The sequence below is a fragment of the Tympanuchus pallidicinctus genome, unplaced genomic scaffold (assembly GCF_026119805.1).
Source record: "Tympanuchus pallidicinctus isolate F22 unplaced genomic scaffold, pur_lepc_1.0 scaffold29, whole genome shotgun sequence".
Classification (NCBI taxonomy): Eukaryota; Metazoa; Chordata; class Aves; order Galliformes; family Phasianidae; genus Tympanuchus; species Tympanuchus pallidicinctus.
The window spans coordinates 57062-75869 of NW_026294746.1; the positions used below are offsets into that span (position 1 = coordinate 57062).

The 18808-nt window shown below is 45.8% G+C and overlaps 1 protein-coding gene across 5 annotated transcripts in view; it reads right to left on the reverse strand.

The window, feature by feature from the left end:
- Positions 1–15373, reverse strand: part of IGSF21 (immunoglobin superfamily member 21) — a 47854-nt gene extending 32481 nt beyond the window's left edge. For all 5 annotated transcript variants that reach the window (XM_052692170.1, XM_052692169.1, XM_052692171.1 and 2 more), the window contains exon 1: positions 15092–15373. In XM_052692170.1, coding sequence (XP_052548130.1) covers positions 15092–15230 — 139 coding nt within the window. In that variant the 5' untranslated portion in view covers positions 15231–15373. The remainder of the gene's footprint in view (positions 1–15091) is intronic.
- Between the last annotated feature and the right edge of the window lie 3435 nt (positions 15374–18808).

Sequence of the window (18808 nt, forward strand, 5' to 3'; positions counted from 1 at the left end):
ACTTTTAACATGAGGCCAGCCCAGCTGGCTCCTGCTCTTTCTGCCTTTTCATTTTTCTCTGCAATTTTGCCCTCCTAGGTTCCTTCTGCTGGCACACAGCAGCAAGCACAGGGAAATCCTCCAAGCGCACAAACCTTCTTTGCAAAGGGTTTGAAAGGATTTCAGGATTTTGCTGATGGAGGAAGCATGCTGCCCCTTGCAGAAGAGCCACTTGGGATGCTAAAACTATGAGGGATACGGTTAGTGCACATAATGGGGATGGGTTGATGGTTGGACTTGATGAACTTAGCAGTCTTATCTAACCTTAATGATTCTAAGAAATTGCATTCCCCAAAAGAACGGAGGAAGATGATGAGAGGCACGTGGGAGGACACCAGGGCGCAAGGTGAGGCTGAATTCTCTGTGGCCACAGGGCTGAGGAGCATTAAGCAAACGTGCTCTGACTCGTAGCACTTGGCAACATTTTGTTTATTAAAGATTAAATACCAGCAGTTGCTCCCATTCCTGCGAGCACAGCTAAATACTTTTTCCTTCTCTCCCCAGCTATATTCCCAGCTCCGGCAATGCCTTATTTATGAACTTCCCAGGCAATTTACAATTATAATGGGCTGCTGCCTCTCCTACTAATCCAGGAGGGCTACAAGGGGCAAGAAACAGCGAAGGACTCCCATCTGTCCCAACACAGTGTGGCCATATTTTGCTGAATCTGGAGCTTTTTTCCCTGGCAAGCTGCTGCACTGATTTTTTTTTTTTCCCCTCCAAAATGGAGGAAAAAAATATTTTAATACAGGTTTAACATTCACAACTGAAATCGGATGTGACAGACAGAGGCAGCGTCAGGCATCCAAAGGAGATGGTCCTTTCACAAAGGAAAAAGGTGGGGGGGAGCCCCTTTGTGTTTTTAAAGGCATAAAGGTGCATAAGTTTTGCCTGATTTCCCACTTTTTCCTTAAAGAAAAACAGAACCTGAGTATCAACAGGGCAGAATGCCCCCAAAACCCACCCAATTTTGTGCTGGATTTTGTAATTTTTTGTTTATTCCTCATGCTGTATTTCTTTTTCTATTCACGCAATATAGCCATAGGACCTGGCGTCACCGGGCCACCTGGAGCAGAAGGAGAATCTCGCTCCTGCTGCGAGGAAGAGCCCTGCTGACAGCGAGCAAATTGTATTAACGCTGTGTAAATAGGATATTAACAGGCCAGCCAAACAATTAAAGAGCCAGTAATTAAAATTCATCTTCCTACACACCACGGCGAATTAAAGTACAAACATTTAATTAGATACCTCTTACCTCATCCATTTGCATAAGAGGGAGGAAGCACTTTGCAGCTGTTTCTCTATTTATACTGCGTGCGGGTTGCTGGACCACACCAGCACCTAAATCCTATGGCATTGTAGAGAAAAGACATAGAATACATAGCATAGAGGATTTTTCTCTAATGAAATAGGTTGCAATGGGCACATCAAAGCCTACACCAAGCTACCTCCATCCTATGGATGTGTCTCCTGTCTTGCTAGCTCTTTGTCATTTTAATCAATAATTTTAATCAATACATTGATTGAGCATGGTTGGTTTGGCCTTTTGACCCTTTTAAATCAAGATTAACTGAGAAAACCGCTAAAAGCAGGGCACTGGCATCATCAGTTACAGAGAGACCCTTCAGTAGGGACAGGCAGGCCCTAAAGAGTCTGTTTCAATTTGGATTTTATGATAAAAATGTTCGCAAACTCTTCAAAACGTCTTCTTTTTAAGCCTTGCCAGTCAGATTTTATCACAGTGTCACAGTCCAACTCGTGTGTAAGGCCAAACTACAACACCAACTTCCAACAATTTCTCAAACCCAACTGAGATGGGATTTCTGAACATTACCCACAGCTTTTTTTTTTTTTTTCTCCTTTCTTTCTTAAATCCTGCACTTCCTTCCCCCCAAAATATCCCAGCCAACTAAAATCCCGCAATTCAAGCCTAATATCATGTTGTGCCATGGTACCCAAACATCACTGCAGTGCATTTCTAACACCACACATCACACAAGGGCTTCTCAAAAAACTACACCACCATATCTTAAGAAAAACCAATTTTTAGACTTTAGTTTTGTCATCACCATGAATATTACAGCCATTTTTAAATTTTTACATCTTACATTCTTACTAGATCCAACCAGTGCCCAGTCATGCTCCAATGCAGCGTGACGATAGCACAGGCTGCAGAAAAATGAAGACCGAAGCTTAAAATGGATTATGTTGGTAAAAAAAATAAAATAAAATAAAATACCCAAAATACACTGCAAATGCTTTGGGCGGGTTTTTATCCACATCAGCACAGCCTCGGTATAGGCAAGGACACGTGAAGAAGGGTCTGAACAAAAAGCCACTTGTCTCTCAAGGGTTTGGATTTCTGTAAACAGCCCCAGACATAGTAAGAGGTGCTTCTCCCATTGCAAACATGGGGCAGCCTCTCTACTACAACCTTACTACCAGAAAAACAACTTGTAGCAGCCACGAATCAACGCTAGACTCCATCTTTTCCAGTGTGAAGTTATGAGAACTCAATGTCATCCCATCTACTTCAGCACTACCCTGGCCTTTGGGTTGTGCCATTTGGCAATGGATCACACAAACACAATGAGCGAGCAATTTAGGACTTGGGAACCTCAGGAAGATACAGAGCCACCTTCACCCTTCCCAGTGCCCATCTCCTGCCTTCTCCAACTCCTTCCAGCATTTTCAGTTTTTTCTCTCCTTTCCCATCCTACTGACTCTCTCCACTCATCCATCCATCACCAAGCAGGAGTTAATAAAACAAATGCAAAGCCCTGCTTTGCACAAGCCTATTGTGCACAAGACTCACCTCCAGTGTGTCACCAACAAACAACTTTGAAATGGACAGAGCCATCCAAGCAGCTATGCACCCCGTGCATGGGAAACAAAACCTGTTTTAATGTCTTTTGTCACACCTTTTCCAGCCAAGGCTTGACAGCAGTGCTGTTCCAGCTCACCGGAGCACAATATGAGAAAGCTCCTTTCACTGCTGGCATCGAGTTAGTGCTTGTAGCACATCTCTGTCAAACAAGATGTTTGTGTGAAAGCCTCAGGAAATTGGTCGTTTCTGGGAGTAGGTTATGTTTTGTGTGTTTTTTTTTTTTTTTTTTTTTTTTTTGTTTTTTTACTCCATAGACAGTGGAATGCGTGGCCAGCTTGTGCAATGCAACCCAGAGCGTGCAATGCAACAAAACAAAGAGGAAAGAAAGAAAATGAAAGTTTTGAGTAAGTTTTGTAAAAACGGCTGAGGCATTTTTCTGAAGCAAGCAATACCCAGGATAACCTATACATGCGTCATTTAGGTGCTTAGTAGATCCCTAGATAAAATTAGGCACTTTGTTGGAGAGAAACTCCAAAACATGACATTGATGATGAAAACCCTGCAGTCACAAAGCCAAAGGCTACCTCCTGCCTACCCCAACCCACAGTATCCTTGGAAAGAAGAAAAAAAATCACAGCAAAGATAAACGCACCTATTACAAAATGAGAGATGCTCCAGATAGTGGAAAACTTCTGATGTTGGGAGTGAAAACACGAAAAAAATAAGGCTTAGAAGACAGAAATAAGCAGGGGATAGGTGGGAGCAGTAAGACTCCAGGTTATACTCAAACGGGAAATATCAACCATATAGGAAATAATTCACTATCCTCAAAGCTGATGACGAGAACTGGCTGTGATGATACAGCCTGATGTTACTCATAAGTGAGCAGTTTTTCTGCACACACACCCACAGAGAAAGACAGATAATCAAGCAAAATCACTTGGAAATACACACCGACCCCCAAAACCCATAAATCATACTAAAAAGAGATCACACAATATGGAGAAGATGGGTCTTTCCACCCCATGCAAATTACAAGCAGGGCTGTGTTTGCTGCATTGGTAATCCTCTCGATGTATTTTATTAGCTACTACCAGACCCCTCTGCACAGGATAAGTAACCATGCCCATAAATTACAGATAGAATATTTTTCTCTTACAGCTGCACAGATGTGAAGTATGTTTAGCAGCATTTACTCCAGCACACTAAACTTTTATTTATCATTTCTCCCCCTGCATGTTCAGTACATTGCCCTAAAGCTGCCAGCAAACGATGCACACCTACACTGCCAAAACTGAAACTTAAAGCACTCATGGGTCATGCAGGGCCCCAGATCCCCCGATTTTTAAATGGAGATCACTCTCTTCATTTGCTTGTATGTATATATGCAAATTGGGGCTGATTGCTTGTGGAGCAACCTGCCATTCATACTGTTTGAAAAACCACAAATAAGCAATTTAGGATAGATTCCTTCAAACCAAAGCCAGCTTGCTTGCCCCCCAACTTTTTTCCAATGCAAGCTGAAGATAATCAATTTTTGCAAAATTGGAGAGGATGCAATGGGTAAGAGATGTCACCTGCCTTGATTAGGATATGTTGGCTTTCTGGGCACATAGCACCAGTTGTGAATGCATTTATTTCCATACAGCATTTCCAGTCTAACCCCTTGAGAGAACAGGACATCACCCTGACCAACCGCTGATGGAGCCCCACATGTTGAAAGCACCCAAAAACCCCAACCAAATCCCTTTGCAGTAATGCATGGCCCCTCCCCAACACCTTGGGCATGATATTGGCTGGTGCTCAGGAGCAGGATGCCCTGCAAACATAAGCATCCTTCCCCTTGCGCTTGCTAAAACTTCACACCCCTCCTGCCTTTTCGTTATTCAGTATTGTGCTGAGGCTGGTGTAATCTGTTAATCCCCATTCACTGCAGAGCAAACCCCTCCTCAGCGCAGATGTGGGGTTTAATTTGATATTAACTGTAGCAAGAGCAGGAGAAGCTGTACTGAGATCCTGGAGCACTCTGCAAAGGACTGAAAAGGTGTGGGGTTTTTTTTTTGTTTGTTTTTGTTTTTTGTTTTTTGTTTTTTTTTTTTGCTTTGTTTTGTTTGTTTTTTACCTTTTTTTTTCCAGCAAAAAGCTCTACTTTAGGTATCAATACAAGATCCCATCAGCCAACCTCTTGCACCTCTGTTTCTACCTCATTTTGGAGCAGAAAAATGCAACACCTGGATGCAGGCACTGCTCTAAGCATCCCCCAGGGCTGGACAGGGATCAAGATCCTGCTACCAAAATCCCACCCAGCCAAATTCTGAATGCAATGCATTGAGAAACACCATCAACATTACAGGGAAAAAAAACCACAAATTATTTGTAAGCAGCTCGGTTTACTAGAGCCTCACGCTGAAGCTGATACACTGCATGAAGATGCTGAAACTTGAAGAAAGTTGCTGCAACCCCAGTGAACCTTGTCTCTTTTTTTGGTGCAAATGAGGGTTGCTCTTGCTAAAGTGAAAGGTGTATGCCCTGCCTCCGGGTGAGGATTACCACACCAGGAGCTAATTATTTGAAACCATAGCTCACTTCATTAATCTAGACTTGAGCATAATCCCAGCCTGCGTTAATTAGTGGAGCTGGAAGCAGTGTGAAGTGTGCATTTAGAGCAAGTCCCATCCATGCCTCAGTTTCCCTGCTTGCAAGGGGGAGTGCAAGATCTACCATTTTACTAAAGCACCTGAAATCGAGTGAAACACAAACACCAGCAAGGGATCATTGGAGACGAGCACTACTCCTCAAAAATAAGTGCAATATTGAATGTTAACATCAGAAACACCACAGTCCTCCGTAAAACCTTCTACTCCTCCAGCTTTAGCTGAGAGAAATACAAGCATGGGGTGGACAGAAGAGGAAAATAAAAATTAATTTTCCTGAAGAGCAAGGATGAGGATTTAGGTCTGGATGCTGCTCATGGGTTTCCCACCATGTTAAAAGTCCCAGCGAGGTGTTGTGCCCAGAGCAGGAGCACATGACCACAAGCTACAATGAAGAATTTGCTTATTTCTTTCTTTGTTTGCAGTCAAATCCAACTAGTCCAGATTAGCGACTGGTGATAAAATGGGAGCTATCTGCTCCCACCCTACTCCCCAACTGCCTGTACCATTGGCCTACTTGTGCCATTGGTTCTGTGCTCTCTAAACAGGAAGGGATTATTATTATTATTCTCTTTTTTCCATGTTCTGAACTTATACAACAAGGGCACGACCTCAAGCAGAGAAATGAGGGAAATAAAACCTGGTAGCAGGCAGAAGTGCTTCAAAAGCCCAAAAGCAAGGCAAAGCCACTGCAGTAGAGTGAGGGAGGAAAGGAGAGAGGAAAAGAGGAATGTAGGGATGGATGGAAGAAAGAAGGGAGCAACAGACAGGGAGGGATGGAGTGATGAACAAAAGAATGGAGAGAGGCATGGAGAGAGAGATGGACGGATCAAAGTATGGAGGGGCAGAGTAAGGGAGGAAGAAGTAGCAGGATTGAAGGGATTGAAGGAGAGAGGAATGGAGGGAGGGAGGAATGAAGGGAAGGATGGAGTGAAGAACAGAGGGAAGAATAGAGGGATGTGGGTATGGAGGAGCAGAGAAAGGGAGGAAGGAGTGGACAGAAAGAGGAGGTTTGGACAGAAGGCCAGAGAGAGGTAGAGTGGATGGGGTGGGTAGGACGGATACCTGCATATGCTAGATTATTACATACATAACGCCATGGAATCCCCTCACCCCCTGCCCAACCCCACACAACCAAGTCCTTTTCCTACCACCTTCCTGCTCAAGGGCTGATCTCGATATCCCAGACCCAACATCAGTATGAGGAACAGCAATGCTCCAACCCTTTGCCTTGAGCTGGGCTGCTTTATTTCTTCAATTCTGACATCACGCTCATCCCCTGGCATCCTCCCATTCACCCATCCTCTATCTGCCTCTTTTCTTCTCCATCTCCAACGCCTGTCACACAAAGCCGGATTGCTAATTCGAAGCCACTCTCTCCTCCCCAATTTACACTCCATGATTAATAATCCCTTTGCTCTCCCAGTAATGCCATGCCGCTAATAAGATTAAAACATATCACCCTCTTACAGCCGATTCATAACACTGATTTACCGTTATGTTGCTGCTGCTGTGGAGAGGATGCACATGGCTGTTACCTTAATCCCTATCCATCTCTGCTCCATTGAGAAATAACTGCTAATTAATACCTTCCTGTCTCCTGACTGCTTCCAGATATGCCTGACTATCATTCATTTGGCCAGCTTTTTGCCGTCAATCTGCAGAACTGATAGGGCATCCTGTTTCCTTCAGCTCTGCTAAGCAGCTCTATTTTGTGTTGGGTTTTTTTCCCCCCAAATTTGTGACATCCCATTGGTCTTCCCAGCATGAGTTTGATTGCACTGAGATAGAGCAGAGCTGGGTTTTCCAAGCTCCTTTTCCATGGGGTATCCTAAAGGCTCACGAGGATGTACTGGCTCCCATCATCTTTATTTTTCTCCACTTTCCCATATCCACCCCTATTTCTGCATCATGACTCTGCACCCCCAAGGCAGTCTGGAAATGGGACACACCCCAGAAAACCCAACTGCTTTATTTCTACATCACAACTCCATGTCCCCAAGCCTGTTTGGGGCATCCTAAAAAACCTTAATTGCCCCATTTTCCTCCCCACTTGTCTACTAGGAGAGCACAAACCAGTGACAGAAACAACAGCAACAGTAGCAAGACCTTGGGATAGAAGGTGGAAAAAAAATCAACAAAGCCTCTGATCTCATGAATGTGGCAGGGGAGGCCAATGCTCTGCTTTTAATAAAACATAACGAAGCGTAGGATCATAAAATATTTCCTTTAATTCAGTGCTCCCACGAGGGTGGGTAAAGAGGCTCAGTAACGCGGTAGGATTTCCTCACAGCTTGCCAGCAGGGAGAGGACAGCAGGATTTGTGAAACAGCCCATTTACAAGCTATAAGTGTTCTCCTTCCCATCCCAGCCTTATTTTGGGGAAGAGGGAGCTCAGCTGTTGATGCTGCAGTCAGCCCTATCCAGCCATCTATGCTATATCTCCTACATATCCCATACAACCAGAGCATCTCCATCCTGTCACACCTTTTGGAGTTACATCCAGTCAGCTTTTGGGTAGAAAAAGGTGAAGTATAGCATCACATAGCCCTCTATGCTATATCCCATATAGGTCCTATATAGCCAGAGCACCCCCACACTCCTGCACTTTTCAGGGCTTCAGCCAGCCAGCATCTGGGATGGAAATAAGTGATGAAGAAGGGATGCTCAGCTCTTGCCTGGCTGCTTTTTGCTCCTGCTTCTCCCATCCTCATGCTCATGGATGTGTTGCACATATCAATACACAAATCCATATATCCACACCTCCCAGGCGAGGTGGTATAATTGATTAACATCCTCATGTTAAATATCTCTCTGCATCTCCTTTGTCCTACACCAAGCACTAAATATAACCATTCAGTATATTCTCTCCCTTCCAAGAGAGATAACATTGTTTAAGTAAGCCTTTTAAGTTTTAAAGAGTTGGGTTGTTTTCTCACAGTGGGAAGCTTTTAGCGGATGAGAGGGGATCTGAGCAAACAAATGATAGAATGCAGCCCCACTGCAAGGAGAAATCCCAGAACATGGGCATCCCTCCCATCCCAGTGACCAAATCCTGCCCCTGCAAAGACATCTCCTACTCCAAAGTCACCCAGATGTGTTTTCCTGCTGAAAAAAAAAGTTAACAAGATACATTTTTTGCAAGTAGAGGGCTTAAATTTGGCAACCAGGCTTCCTTCAGTGCCTTTGTGTTCCCACGCTGCTGCTATAATTACAGCAGAGTAAATTCTCTCCGTCAGAAGGAAACCCATCTCCAGCCAGCTTGCATGTATTATATCTTTCCTAAGATTTCCTTAAAAAGACAGAAAAAAAAAAAGCCAATCCCACCAATAGTAGTGCAATGATATGTAAATATAACTTTAAAAGAGTCACCTCCACTGGCACTCATGAAAATATTTCATCTCTATGTGCATATAAGTTGTAACTAGAGCAGTCGTACTGGCTTGATCAGATCCAGGCTGTTGGTCATCCAGCATGAGGCAAAACACCCTCCCCAAAACACCCCCAAATCAGAGCAATTCCAATGCTTTGGGTGATACCTGATAAACTTTTCCCCCCACACACTCCTGCTTTTTTAGCCCATCTTGCCCTCCCTGCAGAGAGCCAGCAACTCCCTGAGCCATTGCCCATTCCATAATTTTCCTCTTTTCAAGTACTGACAACACCAAGATCCAACCTCCTTTTGGGGATCACTCTGTGTACAACAGAAAACAACATTGCCACCAGCAAATCCCATGTTATCCATGCAATCCATCCCCCCAAAAAGCATTTCCATTGATGACAGCATACCCAGGAGCCAACAGGAGAACCCCACCATATCTCCAATCATCCCGCATCCCTCCCCCATCACTTTGGTCCCACACACCAGGCATCTCTTTAGTCCCACACCTCAACCATTGCTTCGGTCTTACAGGAAAAAGCAAACTCCTATCAAGGGGCATTCCCAGATCACGACTGCCCATCCCTGCCGCTGAAGTTACTCCAGTCATTTCGCAAAGAAATACCAGTGTATATGCAAAGTGGGTGCATCCAATCAGAGGAAGCTCCAGCTCCTATTTCCCCAGCCTGAGCAGACAGGATGTAGCCACAGAATTTATCTGCAAGCACTGGGAGGTGGAGCAGTGCTGGAATCACAGCTGCTAATCTCTTCACCCTCCTCTCTGAAGTATATTGTTGAAGGCATTATATAAAAGAAAATTATACACAGGTTTGGGCAGAGAAGAACAAAATCCCTGCTCCAGCCCTCTAGGATGCTGCCTTTCAACTAAAAAGGGTTTTGCAGATGGAGATTTGCTTCCAGCAGCAGAACAGATAAAACATGTCATCCAGAAGCTGGGAAGGGCTCTTGCTCACAGCATCCTTCTGATGGGAAATTTATCTTTATCCTGATATTCCCCAAACCTCCTGGGAGCCAAGGGCAGCGAGAAGTCCCTTGCTGTGGATCCAGCCAAGAACTGCAAAGCCTCCTTCCCCACTCCTAACCTCCCTTGCATGGATGTAGAGATGGGTGGGGATGGACAAATATGGGGAACGATGGTTGTGAGAAGGGATGGACAGACATGGAAAGGGATGGGCAGATGTGAGCATGGATGGGCACAGGGATGATTGGACACAGGAATAGATGGGTGTACCTCCCCTACGAAGACAGGCTGAAGGAGCTGGACTTGTTCAGCTTGGATAAGAGAAGGTTATGATGAGACCTCATTGTGGCTTTTCAGGATTCAAAAGGGAATTATAAACAGGAGGGGAATCAACGTTTTACAAGGGTAGACAGTGATAGGACAAGGGGGAATGGTTTTAAGCTCAAGGAGGGAAAGTTTAGATTGGATGTCAGGGAGAAGTTCTTTACAGAGAGAGAGGTGAGGTGCTGGAACAGCTGCCCAGAGAGGTTTGTGGATGCTGCCCCTGGAAGTGCTCAAGACCAGGGTGGATGGGACCCTGGGCAGCCTGGTCTAGTACCAGACATGGAGGTTGGTGGCCCTGCCTGTGGCAGAGGGATAGGAACTTGATGATCCTTGAGGTCCCTTCCAACCCAAGCCGTTCTACGATTCTATGGATGGATGGACAGTCATGGGTTTGTCAGGACTCTATTAACAAGGGTTATTCGTTCACCCATTTCCACTGCTTTTCTCCAGCATTTGGTTTTGCTTGGTACCCAATCTTCTGCTTATTATAGACTTTGTGCCCTGGAAAATATAGAGCTGGCAGTGATGGTGACTGCACATTGTGATGTGGGTCGTGGTCCTGCACTTTACTAAGAGCCTGTCTGCCCTTGGCAGTTGCACCATGAATCTGTCCCAAAGTTGGTAGAAGTCCTGCACTGAAAACAAGCTGTGATTGACTGTTTATTTTAGGAAGGAGATGGGGAAAAGAGGGAAGGAGATAATGCCAGAGAGATAATGTGAGCACCAGCCATTAGTTACAAACAAGCCCATCAGTACACCAAGTGCCTCTGCAGCAAGCAAACAAAAGGGCAAAGAGAGCAGCTTGGCACGGAGCAAACACAGCACATCAGCTGCATCCTCCCTCCTCAGCTCTATGCAGGCTGATTTCCAGGCTGGGAAGTTTTCCAAAACAAAAAAAACAAAAAAAAACAAAAAACAAAAACAAAAATCAAAACAAAAAAGCCAACAACAACAACAACAACAACAACAAAAAACCAACCACAAGGTTTGGGGGCTCCTTCAATGGACTTTTCCACAGCGCCTGACTTGCAGTCAATGAAATCGAGCAAATGGGGCAGGGAATGAAAGCAGTAAGTAAAACAACAGTAAGTGCCAAGCGATGCCCATCCTCCCTGTGCATATCAGATGCTCCATAAAAATCCAGTGCATCAACTAATGCAGGGACTGAATTGCACCTGCATGCTGCTGAAGCCTGCATGCAACCAGAGGAAAGACCTCTACAAGGGTGTGAAGGTACCAGAGACAGCCCATGGTGCACACAGGAGGGCTGCAATGGATACAGTATAGAGTGCACAGCATATAACATTTGCACTTTGCATATAGCGTACTGCATATAGCATTTGCATGTTGCATACAGCATAGAGTATGTTGTGCGTTGAGGGACATTATTACAGATGGTTTGACAGATGGATTTGATGACCTTAGTGGTCTTATCCAACCTTAATGATCCTATGATTATATATGCAGTGTTTAGCGTGTTGCATATAAGATCATTTACCACTTTGAAGATAGGATTAACACCTTGCATATAGCAAGGGCTGCTTAGCTCATGGGTCTCCAAAGCAAAACCAGGACACACAACACACATCCGCCCTGGCTCTGTGACCTTTGTGAGTCTAGAGAAGTCAAAACTTGGTTAAAAAAAAAAAAAAAAAAAAAAAAAAAATCAGCCAGACCTAAAGTTAAATACCGCAGCACCATCAACACTAAGAACTTGCTCGTTGCAACAGGGAGTGGGGAATCTGAAGGATTTGCCCCAAAACTGAGCTCCAGCACCTGGAAGAACACAGAATTTAAAATACGGGGGGTTTTGCAGGAAAATGAAGCATGGAACAACTCTGTGCCCCAAAGCTGCCTATTAACTTAGGAAGGTGCAGGGCGAGGGGAGGAAGCTTGCTTTGTAAGAACACTCTAAGATTGAAGCTGGCAGCTCTGAAGAGCTGCAAAATGCAGCTGGGAGAGAGAGAGAGAGAGAGAGAGAAGGGAATAACAAAATTGGCCTAATTGGGAGAGGGCAAGGGCAATTAGCAGGGTGGATTGTCAGAAGGACTTTATGGATTTACTCAGGCAGCATGAGGCTTTGCAGGAAGCAGAAATTCATGGAAAAGAGGAGGAAAGGATAAAGAGAAGGTGACCCTGAGCTGAATACGAGATGGGAAAGCAGGAGCAGGAAGGCTGACGGAACATGTTCTGCTTTTCCAGGTCAGCGCAGTGTGCTCGTAGGTGAATTAGAGCAGGTTGTTCTGTACGTGGTGCAAGGAAGCTCCTCCTCTCTCTGCACCGTGCAAACTCCCAGACACCTGAACACTGAATTTTCTCCTTTTCTACCCCAAACCTTCTCAGATGACGGCAATATCAATATCTCACTGAGATCAGACTTCAACATATTTAACTCTCCTTTCATGTTTGCAAAACACAGCTCTGATTTTCCCTGCCCGTTAAAAGAAACCTGATGAGCATATGATGGGAACGTATTTCAGGCAACGAGTGAAGTGCCAGCAAACAGCCTGGGGCGGCCAAGGAGCCATCACCCTGCCTGCAGATGAGACTTTGTGCCTTTCCAAAAACCACCACTGCAAGGCTATGGGGCCACTGCCAGCCACCGTCTGACCGCTCACCTCCTGCATATGCCCTCATTTTTCCATTCTGATGCTCTCTCAACCCACTTAGCCATGCTCAGGTTGCTTTTCCTGGCCAAGGGGAGAGATTGAACTTGTTTTAATGGGAAAAGCTGTATAGGGAAGGGCATAGCTGGCCTACCACACATCCAGAAAACAGGGAGCATCGTATGAGGGAATAAAAGGGCTTTTCATGCAGAAGTGATGGATTCAGATGGAAAGCCCCAAAATGCACTCACAGATGCTCTTATGGATGCTTTGCTTGAGTGTGTGCACTGCTGATAGGATGTTCAATCACACCCACAGAGATGGGGCAGCAATAGGGGAAATCACGGGGAGAACACAGAGCACGCACCATGCATTGTAGACAGTGCATATAGAGAAAAAAGAACAAAATTACCACTTCAGAGAGGCATTGTGGAGGAAAAAGTGACGGGACTTAACATCCCCTTTGTAGGCATGGATCCTGCTGCATCCCTGGCAAGAATAAGGCTGGAGATCCCCGGGTGCAGAATCCCCAGCCAAGAATGTTCTCAGCCAAGAAAAAGCCATCTGCCCAATGCTGAACCTCAGGAACTGCCATCCACTACCAGAGCATCGGGATGGGCTTTTTGCAATGATATATTTCTTTTTTGCTTGGAAAGTGCTGGGTTTTGGGACAGCGCTAAGGAAACACTTCAAGCGGCTCAACCTCAGGATATGGGAACACAGAGAAGTTCTAGTGGGGTTTTAGGAGCTGAATGCTGAGCTCATGGCAGCACTAATCCAGATCCACACGCCATGATCAGATCCTATCATATCATTTCTCACCCCACAGCCCCGCACTGATCCACAGAACAAATGCTTTGACCTCTTTCTCCCCCCCAAACATACACCAGAAACACAGCCTTACCCATCCCCACTCTCATCAATCATCAGCAGAAAAGCACATTAAAAGCGTAACTCAGCTTTATGCAGGTGGATCTGTGCTACCCACAAAGGATAATATCGTGCACTTCACCTCAAACTCGAGAAGAATTGGCCCCTTTGTGCCAATCCTACAGAGCGCGTCCACCGCTCCCCCTCCCTGTGCCCTGCAGCAGCTGATGGCTGCATTCTATGCAGGAAAAAGCGTGTTAGAAATAGCAAAATCCCAACAGTTGCCCAATCAGTGCCACTCACCTCCCAGCACTCAGAGCTGTGCAGAGCAGGCAGGGCTTTGATGCACTATACAGAGAATGGACTATGGGCTATTCCTGCATACCCTATTAGCAGGTTCCTATTAATGAGGACAACGTCAGCATCCTGTTAATAGATTCAAAAACAATGTCCTATTGGGGGGAACCCTATTAAGAGGTAAAAATTGGGTGTTCTATTTGCAAGTGCCCTACTAATGGGTCTAAAACTGGTGTCCTAGTAATGCCTGTCTTATTAGCATGTCCAAATTTGGTACTCTATTAAAGGGGCTAAACCTACTGCCCTATCAGCAGATTCATTTATTAACAGATCCAAGCCAAGTATCCTACTAATGGGTGACCTAATACTAGGTCCAAATCTGGTACTCTGTTAACAGATGCCCTGTTACTGGGTCCAAATGGGTTGCCTTATTACTGAGTTACCCTATTATGAAGTCCAAACCAGGCACTCTGCATGCAACCACCTTATCAACAGATGTAAACCTAGCATTCAGTTAACAAGTGCCCTATTAACAGGTTAAAATCCAGCATCCTATTAGCAGGCATCCTATTAACAGGTCAATGTCTGATACACCATTACCAAATCCAAACTAATCACCCTATTAGTGGCTTCTCCTATTACCAGTGGCCCAAAAACCACTATTCCGTTACTGGTGCCTCATGCCCAGATCCAAAACCAGTGCCATATTATCAGGTCCAAAACTGAAGACCTATTAACAGGCACTCTAATCTCAGGTCCAAAACTGATGCCCTATGACCAGGCTCCCTATCACCAAGTCCAAAACCACTGTCCTATTACATGGTGCCTTATTACCAGCTCCAATACCATTGCCATATTAGCGGGTCCTCTATTCCTGGGCACCCTATTATAGAGTGCAAAACACTGCGTTATCAAGGGTGCCCTATTCCCAGATCCAAAACCACCATCCTACTACCGGGTCCAGAACCACTTTCCCATTACGGAGAGCCTTTCCCAAGCCGCGAGGGGGGGCACAGAGCCTAGAGCCCCCGCACACCCGCAGCACAGCATTTTCCCGTTATTTAGGATCAGGGCACAGGGCTGATCCCGTTGTGAGGGGGTGATGGAACTCACCCAGTGCCAGGTCCAGGAAATCCCATAGCAGCAGTAAAAAGAGGGGCAGGGGGCTCATGGTCCGCATAGCGTCCGCGGGGGAGGAGGGAGGGGAGCCCCCATAGGGCTCACCGGTGCCCCGAACCACTGGCTGTAGCATGGGGGGGTCCGGAAGGCATCGCGGCGGTGCCGGGCTGGGCTCGACGCCCCTCTCTGCCGATCCCACCGAGCTGAGCCGACCGCTCGCAGCTCCAGCACCGCGATGTCACCGCTCGAACCTCCGGCACCCACCTCCCGGCTAAGCCCGCCCCGGTCCGGCCCCAGGGCGGGGCTGCAGGGAGGGGGTGGGGATGGATGGGACGCGGGGTGCAGGGCGGGCCGTGATTTGTATGAATGTGCGTGGTTTATGAGGGAAGGCTGTGCTCTGAATCCCAGCTTCACTCTGCCATTCCCCAAAATCGCAAGATCTCCCCTCATTTTAAGCCAGCCTCGTGCAAACAGTCCCCAGCATTGTCCTTGGGGGTTACAGCTTCCAAACCAACACAACCAGCAGCACCAGACTGATGGAATCTGCTGGCTTGTGGCTTGCTTCTTCACTAACCAACCCCCAATGAAAGAAATCAGGCTCTGCATAGGTCACTGCAAAATCAAATCAAATCAAAGTCAATTAATTGCTGAAATTCCTCTGCACAGGGGTGGGTTTTCTCTCTGCTCTCTCAATGCCTGAGCAGCAGAAATAGCGTCCCTAGCTTAACCATGCCCGCGGGAGAGACACACAGTGATTATTTTTTTCCCCCCATCGATTGGATGATGTAACTCATAGGTGAAACACTTATAGGGGTAAAAAGATGAGGCTCAAAGTTCAAAAGGTTCACCCGGCTCAAAACAGTGTACAGAAGAGGGATGATTAGCAGGAAGATAACATAGAATCAGTAAGTTTGAGAAAGACGTCTAAGATCATCCATTCCAAACACTCCCCTGCCACCAATGTTGCTTACTAACCAACGTCCCTAGATACTACATCTACCTTTCCCTTTTCCTAAACACCTCCAGGAACAGTGACTGCTTCCCTGGGCAATTTCTCCTTACAAAGCCTTCCCAACCTCAATTTTGTCCTTTTTTTCCCCATTCTGCAACTGCCTTTTGCATGCACAACCACCCCCAGTGAGCTGGGAGGAGCATCTCAAAGTGCTTGGAGAAGTAGTTATCGTCTTTCCCCAGCAAAACGCCTTTGACAGCCTCCAGATTTAGTAGTGGAACGCAAGAGAAGTGTGCAGGCTGTCAGCTGAATCCCAGGACATTGGAGGAGACAGTAAGCGATGTAAATTGTTGGATGAAGATATTGCCGTTTATATTGGGTGTCTGGCTTCATTGGGTTTTGCCTGGGTTTTAATTTCCTGTGAATTTAGAGGCTGGTTAAGGTACTCTGCTGACAGCCCCAGAGGCTAGAAAAGCACAAAATGAGCTGATTTGGCTGTTCTTTGTCTTTTCTTTTCTGAAATAAGGGCTTTCCCATAGCTTTATCCCATTGCAACAGAACATCCCTATTTGAGGATGGAGCCAACATCCTTCCCATCCTTGATGGATGGAGACAATGCAAAAACAAGATCCAAAGCACTGTCCTCAACACCTTTAGGAACAGCAGAAATCCGGGGCAGAGAGCTATATGCACACCTCCCTCTGCACCAAGAGACCCCAATTTGGTACAAAAAAAAGTGAAGTTTCTCAGCCCCTCTCTCCTGACCTTTCCAGAAGAAGTCTGTGTACTAATTAGCAGAGTAATAATGTGACAAGGCTGCAATTTCTCATTAGTGCACGCAAAATTCCCAGCTACATGACTGATATGCATCTACAAGAAAATTAACTTCAGCACGAGGGCTTCATAATCAAGATTAATGAGGAAACTGGCGAAGAGCAGCACGTGTCTCTAGCTGTCTGCACTGCCCGTCCTCCCCAACCCTTTGTCAGGAGTCAGGTGACCCCAAAATGAGCTTTTTTAGGGAGGATATTCCTTGCCAAAACAAGTGCTCATTGAGTCTGTATAAGACCTGACTTTTGCCTGTTGGCTGAAAAACTCAATGAAGTGCATTGAAGATCTTCAGCAGGTTCCCATCTTTCAACATCCCTCTTGATGGAAAATGCCCATATGCAGGTGAAATAAAGGAATTCTGGTGAGGCTGGAAGGGGACTCTGAACACCTGTTCAAGCTGTAGGCATCCCTGTTCCTTACAAGTCCCTTCTCTATCCCCATGGATTTTCTGGTTGGGTATTAGAAAAAAAAAATCTTCAAAAGAGTGGCAAGGCATTGGTACAGGCTGCCCAGTGAGATGGTGGGGTCACCATCACTGCAGGCATTCAGTGTGGAGATGTGGCACTGATGGACACAGTGGGCATAGTGGGATGGTTTACAGTACTGCTGAGTCACAGCCTGAACCATTGAGCACCTGGGGAAAGGACCAGTCAAGTCCCAGGAGCACAGGAGGAAGGCAGTTCAGCTGTGGGACAGGAAGTGTTGGAGCCTGGGTTCATCTCTCTTAGATCCCATTTGAGGGCTGACTGCTACTGGTGAAGGATCTCTGGTTGGAGATCCCTCTCTTGTGGAGTTTTTCTGTGAATTGAGATCTTCAGATACGGGTGAGCACCTTTACTTTTCCTTTGAAATACCATCCTATGAATGCTGGACCCTTTGCTGGGTGATACTACTGTATCACCCTTCCACGCGTTAATCTTTCCTATTGTAACAGATGGGTTGGGGTTGGACTTGAGGATTTTAGAGGTCTTTTCCAACTTCAATCGATCTGTGGTTCTATGATTTTTCTTAAACTTGGTGTCGTGGGGGAAAAAGTCCTGGTGAAATCCTGCTCTGAGAGAAGGAATTGGGATTTCCTATATTTCAGGTTAGGTCAGTGGGAAGAGATGCTTCCATTGGGAAAAAATGCATTGGGGAGGATTTAGGCACTGGGATGCTGCAGATGTGGTTGCAGCATGGCACCAGTTTCTCAGACTTCACCCATCTTAAAATAATCCAATTTTCTCAGCAGAAAGGAAGATTTATCTCAATTTATGGACCTGGAACTTGCTTTCAATAGAAATGTCTCAGCAGGAGAATCCACCCATTCTTTCCAGCCCCGACTGCTGCTTTGCTCATGACCCTTGCTGGCATTTCTCCATCAAAAATAGAAACTCAGGCAGTTGAAAAGCAAAGAAACATCACCATGGGATAACCCAACACACTGCGTTTAACCCCAAATATTTTGCTTTGCTGTGATAGCAAAAGGTCTCACTATTTTCATCCTTTTTTAACAATAAAAAGCCACTGTAAAATGAAACAGCAGCATTCCCAAATCACAGCTTATCCAGCCTCAAGTTTACCTTGGAGCCATCGTTTTCCTTCATTCAAACCCACTTTAGGCTCAGTGCAACCCTGCATGCAGCTGTTTCTGTTTCAAGGAGCCCTGCCCTCCCACTGCATTCATTGTTAGCATTTTATTTAGCACCAAATGCCTTCAACGGATCCTGCTCTGGCCAGGTAGCACCAAGTCCCAGGAGGGAATTAAAGCGATTTCCTCAATGCCTTTTTTTTCCCCTTGACAACAAGAGCAAAAGGGCTGCATGATGTTAGCAAGGGGCTTTTCACAGCATGCATGTTTTAATTATTACATATAATTAATACGCTATAATTAACACACTCCACCATTGATGCAAAAGTGCAGGAGCAAAGCACCAAGCACCCACACC